General features: G+C 65.7%; 1 protein-coding gene across 1 annotated transcript in view; it reads left to right on the top strand.

The window, feature by feature from the left end:
- The window catches only part of LRRC25 (leucine rich repeat containing 25), a 5,009-nt gene extending 2,693 nt beyond the window's left edge, over positions 1-2,316 (top strand). Inside the window, exon 3 of the mRNA XM_026655016.2 lies at positions 1,461-2,316. Coding sequence (XP_026510801.1) covers positions 1,461-1,608 — 148 coding nt within the window. The 3' untranslated portion in view covers positions 1,609-2,316. The remainder of the gene's footprint in view (positions 1-1,460) is intronic.
- The last annotated feature ends 3,174 nt before the right edge of the window (positions 2,317-5,490 follow it).

The following is a 5,490-nucleotide window of genomic DNA, read 5'->3' as shown; positions in this document are numbered from 1 at the left end:
GATAGATCGATCGAGGGGGTGGATGGGGATAGATAGATAGATCGATCGAGGGGGTGGATGGGGATAGATAGATAGATCGAGGGGGTGGATGGGGATAGATAGATAGATAGATAGATAGATCGAGGGGGTAGCCACCTGCCTTCCTCTCTGAGTTTGGGTTATTTAAGACAAGAGCCATGTCTGGCTGGTCGGGCTCGTGGGCTCAGTCCGAGCCCCTTAGAAACAGAGCCTCCACTGGGTGGCTCTTAATCCTTTAAACACTCTGGGAACCCAAGGAGCCACCACCCAGCATCCGGGTGAAACAGGCCAGCCGTCAAGAGCCGGGTGAGCCGCCCTGATGCGCCTAGGGCTGCAGCAGGCTGAGGCTGGGTTCTGGCTTCATCCAAGAGCAGAGGAGGGTTTTAAGCAACATCCTGGCTAATTCCCTCCCCTCCCCCGCACCCTCCACCCCCCGCCCATGGGGCAACCTTGTCTTGGCAAATCTGCAGAGCCAGGGGATTCGGCCTGACTGGCAGGGGAGGGGTTAACCCCGCTGCTTTGCTGAAACCTGGGATGGTGAAACAGCATCCGACGAAATTAACAAATATGGGAAGTTTGGGGAGGTGGTTTGAGAACAACACCTCGTTTGTCACCCTCGGGGCATGATGGGTGAGTCAGTCCCTGCCCCCCAGACCCTGCCACGGTGCTCCCCCCCCCACGCCTTGCCACGGCGCTCCGTTCCCCCCCCCGGCCCTTGCCTGTGGCGCCCTTCCCCCCCCCCCCAGGCCCTGCCACGGCGCTCCGTTCCCCCCAGGCCCTGCCACGGCGCACTCCCCCTCCCCCCCAGGCCCTGCCATGGCACTCCGTCCCCCGAGTCAGTCACATGTCACTCCATACCACATCCCACAAACCTACCCCTGCCCCTGCAGCTGCTGTCTGAATTTGCCACAGAGAAATTCTTGCGACAAAGTCAGTTTCCTGGATAAAAAGACCAGAAGCTTGTGACCAGACTCCAGACGCGGGGGTGACATTCCCCTGTGCTAGGAGCCGTGGCCCTGGGACTGCCACATCTCCAGGAGCTGGGGCCCAATCCGTCTCACCCATGCACCCTGGGGCAGCGTTGACATGGAGCGGAAGGCCGGTCCAGCGGGTCAGGCGCTAGCCAGGAGACCTGGGCTCTGCCACAGCCCCCCGCAGGCCCTAGGGCAGGTCACCCCAGCTCCCCCTGGCCTCAGCTCCCCCTCGCCGGGGCATTGGCAGACTGCGCGCCACCCAGACACTGCCGTGTAAACGCGTCTCGGCCCAGTTCTCTCCACTTAACCCCCATCGATGGAGCCACCCCAGGCTGACCAGCCAGCCAGGGGATAGAGCCTTTGGGGCTGGCACTGGCTGTCCCCAGGCGCTAAGCACAGGAGCGGGTGGCACAGGCCCTAGCCCACGCCCGGAGGGTAACCCAGGGCCCTCTCCACTGTCTGTCGCAGAGTCCAGCAGCCGGTGGACGAGGAGTGTTACATGGAGAGCGACGCCTGCGGAGACCAGCCCGTTTACGCCAACACCCAGCAGCTGTACAACAGCAGCTTCCCCGAGCCCAGTGACGCCGAGGAGGTGTACATCGTCCCGGACAAATGAGCCCTCCGCCCGCCCGCCCGGAGGCACCCCAGCCCCGGCTGTCTTTAGGGAGCGGGCTCGGGCCGCGGGGGGGCTACAGTCCCGTTCAGTAGCTGTGACCATGTGTCACGCCCCGGGGAGGGGCTGCTGGGGATCCCAATTAAAGCAAAATCACCTGGCAATTGCTTCCCGCCCCCAGGGTATTACCCTGCAGCCAGCCCCAGTCCAGCCCCACTGGAATGCAGACAGCTCAGGTTTCCCCTGGGGGGGCTGGAATTTCCCCTTCCCCATTGAGAGGGAGAGCCCCCCCACGGGGCGGGGGAGGGGATCCTACCCCTGCATCAGGCTGCAAATTCCTCCAGAAATAGCTCCCGCTTCTCCTGCCAAAGTGCCTGGTTCTGCGCCAGGCTGGCTGAGCCGCTGCTGGGACCCAAACACCATGGGGTTTCCTCTGCACCTGGGAACTGCGGGGGGGATACACTTATGGCGGGGAGACGGCACGCGGCCACCCCACGGAGCAGCCCAGCGGACCCCTCAAGGGACACAGGAAGGGGACAGGCAGGACAGAGCCGATTCCCAGAGGAAGTGGGGCCTCACTGGAAAGGAGGGACCCGGAGCGCTGGGGCTCCAGGAATCGAGGGAGATGCGCCCGAGCAGGGCTCAAGGCAGCCAGGCCATGGTGTGTCGTGGGGATTCCTGGGGTGGGGGACCCGCCCGCCCCGTGTGCCTTTGCTGTATGCACCAAGCTCAATAAAGAGATTGTAGCCAGGAGCCAGCGTGCTGCAGCGCCCACCCGCCCCCTCCTCGACCTCGCAGGGTCAGTAGCCACGCTGCCCTCCAGCCGGCCACAGGGGGCCTCCCCTCCCCCAAACCCCGGGGCAGGATCTGCAAGGCTCTGTGCTGGGCAGGAGGGCTCCAGTCATTCACCTTAGGGCCCAGCGCCCTGCCCCATTGCTATGGTCAGCATGGGGGGCAGCCTCCCTCTGGCGCACCGAGCGAGGACTCGGCTTGGCTCCGCCGCGGCGCCCGGCTCCGTGCAGGGTCCTTGGCCCTGTGGAAGAGGGTTGAACTTAGGGCAGGCGGCGAGACTTGCTCAGCGCAGGGGAGCAGATCCCCAGTGCTAGGGAGAGGGAAATGCACGGTGGGGAGCTGGGGACACCCCCCCCACCCTTGCTCCTGCCTGGCCGCACCGCGCTGTGCCCGGCCTCTTCTGTCCCTTTGCCCCACGTGGGTGGGAGACGCTGATGTTACCTGTGGCCCTGCACTTCCACACACAGCCGCCGAGGGGAGCCAGAGACCAACTGCACCAGAGTAGGGTCTGGGGGTGGAGGCTGCTGGTCATGGGGACCAGGGGGGGCTCAGCACTCCTGAGCCTGCCCAGAAGCCCCCCTGCCTCTGCAGCTGCGGATTGTTTGGGCGCAGGGTGACCCAGTTGCAGGCCCAGCGAGCCGAGTCCATCACATGCCGTCCCGCCCCAACAGGCTCTACCCACACCTCGCTCTGAGCAGCTATTATGGGATTGACACCAGGGTTATTTTTAAAGGCAAAGCCTCTTTCTGCTCCCCCCCTCCCCCGTCCCGCACGCCTGAGCCGCTCCCATCCCTTCGCAGGTCTCTTCTGTGAGGGGCTGAGGTCAGACGCTTCCTGGCCCGGAGAGAAGCTGCAAGCCACAGCTCACACGTTAGAGCTGCAGCACGCCTGGCCAAGCCGGGGGCAGGGGGACGAGGCCCTGCAGGCCGGGGGGGGGGGGTGGCGTGAGGGACGCACTGTCCCATTGCCAGAGGTGCACAGCTCCACGGAGCAGAGTCAGGCACTGACAGCCGCGCCCGGCGCACTGGACGGACAGGAGGGCGACGCCCCAGCCCTGGCGCACGGCTGGGATGGCAGGAGAAAGAGCCTGCTGGGATGGGGGGGCAGTGCAGAGCCTCCCCCCATCCCCGCTCGGGGCGGCTCTGCCCCTCGCTGGGGCCCTGGCGCACCCAGTGCAAGGTTCTGGGCCACGGGTCTCGCCCGGCTCCAGCCAGCCCCAGGGACCTGCAGGGGCTCCCGCCACGCAGGGCCTGGCCACAGACTGCTCCCAGGGCTGGGGGGCTAACACCCAGAGCCCTGCCGACGGCCTTCCAGCATTGGGCTTGATTCTCCGCTCGCCCCTGTGTGCCAGTGACACTGCTGCAGTGAGGCCGGGCAAGTGAGAGGCTCCAGCCGTGTGGGCGGGGGGGGGGGTGTCAGGCATGGTGGGCAAAGCGGGAAGCTGGGAGCAGAATCCATCGGGTGGGCTGAGCCCCGCAGAGCCCCCCTATCTCTTTACGAGGCCTGGGCCTGGCGCCCCTTGGCACTGCCCCATGGCCAGGCTGAGCAGCCCCATGCATGCGCCCCACAGTGGAGGCGGCCCCGGGGCCCTGGCGAATACGTGGCTGGATCTAGCCCTTGCAATCCTGGGACCAGCTCAGTGACTGCCCGGGAGGCGGGCAGGGGTGAGAGGAGCAGCGAGGGCGGCTGCTGGAGAAGGAACTATTAGTGCTGGGCTAACTTCCCCATGCAACGCACTGGCAGTGCCATGAGAGGCCTATGCCAGCCCTGGGGTCTGCCCACCGGCTCCGCCCTGCCCAGGCAACAGCTGGGAGTGCCCAGGCTGCGGGTGGGTGGGGCTGGCTGGTGGGGGCAGCAGCCCTGCTCGCACTCTGCCCTCGGGCAGCATCACACCAGGAGTCACCCCGGAGCCTGCAGGGAGGGGGCAGGGCTGGCATGCAGTGTGCCACCCGCTCTGGGTCCCCGTGGCCCAGGATGCCTAGGGGCAGCCCTGCCGCCCGCACGTCAGAGCAGAGAATCCAGGGGGAACAGGGAGGGCAAATGACAGGTGCTCAAGGGCTCTGCCTGCCCCAGAGCAGAGCGGGGGGCAGCACGGGGCCCACCCTGAGCCTGCCCTACCGAGCCCACTGCAGGGGATTTGTGCCCAGCGTGCTACGGGGCGAGGGCTTGTTCGGCTCCCAGGGGGCGAGCCTTTCACGGCGGGGTGGGGCAGGGCGACTCGCTGCAGAAGTCCAGCGTTTGGCACAAAGCTTCTGCCCCCAGCTCCCTCCATATGATGTCATCACGCCATGAGGGCACAGGCCTGCGTGTGACATCACACTCGTTACCATGGCAGAGCTCTGATGCTGCCTCCGGCCGGGGGCAAGTTCAGGCATCGGGCCCGGGGGCAGGAGGGTCTAATGGAGAGAGCGCTGGGGGCCGCCCAGCTCGATTCCTGCCACGAGCCCGCGGGTGACCTTGGCCAAGGCGCCTACTCACTCTGGGGCGGGCAGTGAGGCTGAGCCTTCTGCACTCAGCGTCTGCGGCGAGGGGTGCTAGGGACGTACCTGGAGCCTCGGCCCAGAGCGGGTGTCACCGGCACGCTGCCGCTGGTCTTGGCACAGAAGTGACGGTGAACTCTGGTGCTCCCACCTGGCCCCGGGCCAGCGAGTCAGACAGAACTGGAGCTGAGAACACGATGATGCATCTTAGCTGGGGCTCAAAGTGGAACTGTCCCCAGCTGCAGCATCTTGTGACACAGCAAGGCCATCGAACCTGGGACCTCTGGAGCTTAGTGCATGAGCCACTACAGCATGAGCTAAAAGCCACCTGGCCGTTAGCTAAGGCAGGAGAGCAGACTCATTTTCTCTCTCTCAGTGGCCTCGGTGCCACTAGATGGGCCAGAACCACACCAGGAGGTGTGTGTGGGTTACACAGAGCAGGACTGGGAGCCTGATTCCCATTTACCCCTGCGCAGAATGGGGGCACACGGCACTGCTCCATGCCCCCGGGCAGAACAGGGGCACACAACACTGCTCCATGCCCCCCGGCAGAACGGGGGCACACAACACTGCTCCATGCCCCCGGGCAGAACGGGGGCACACGACACTGCTC

The sequence above is a fragment of the Terrapene carolina genome, unplaced genomic scaffold (genome assembly GCF_002925995.2).
Source record: "Terrapene carolina triunguis isolate 2854851 unplaced genomic scaffold, T_m_triunguis-2.0 Scaffold194, whole genome shotgun sequence".
NCBI lineage: Eukaryota > Metazoa > Chordata > Testudines > Emydidae > Terrapene > Terrapene triunguis.
Note: the sequence above shows the minus strand (reverse complement) of the source record. Positions and strands in the feature narration are given on the sequence as shown.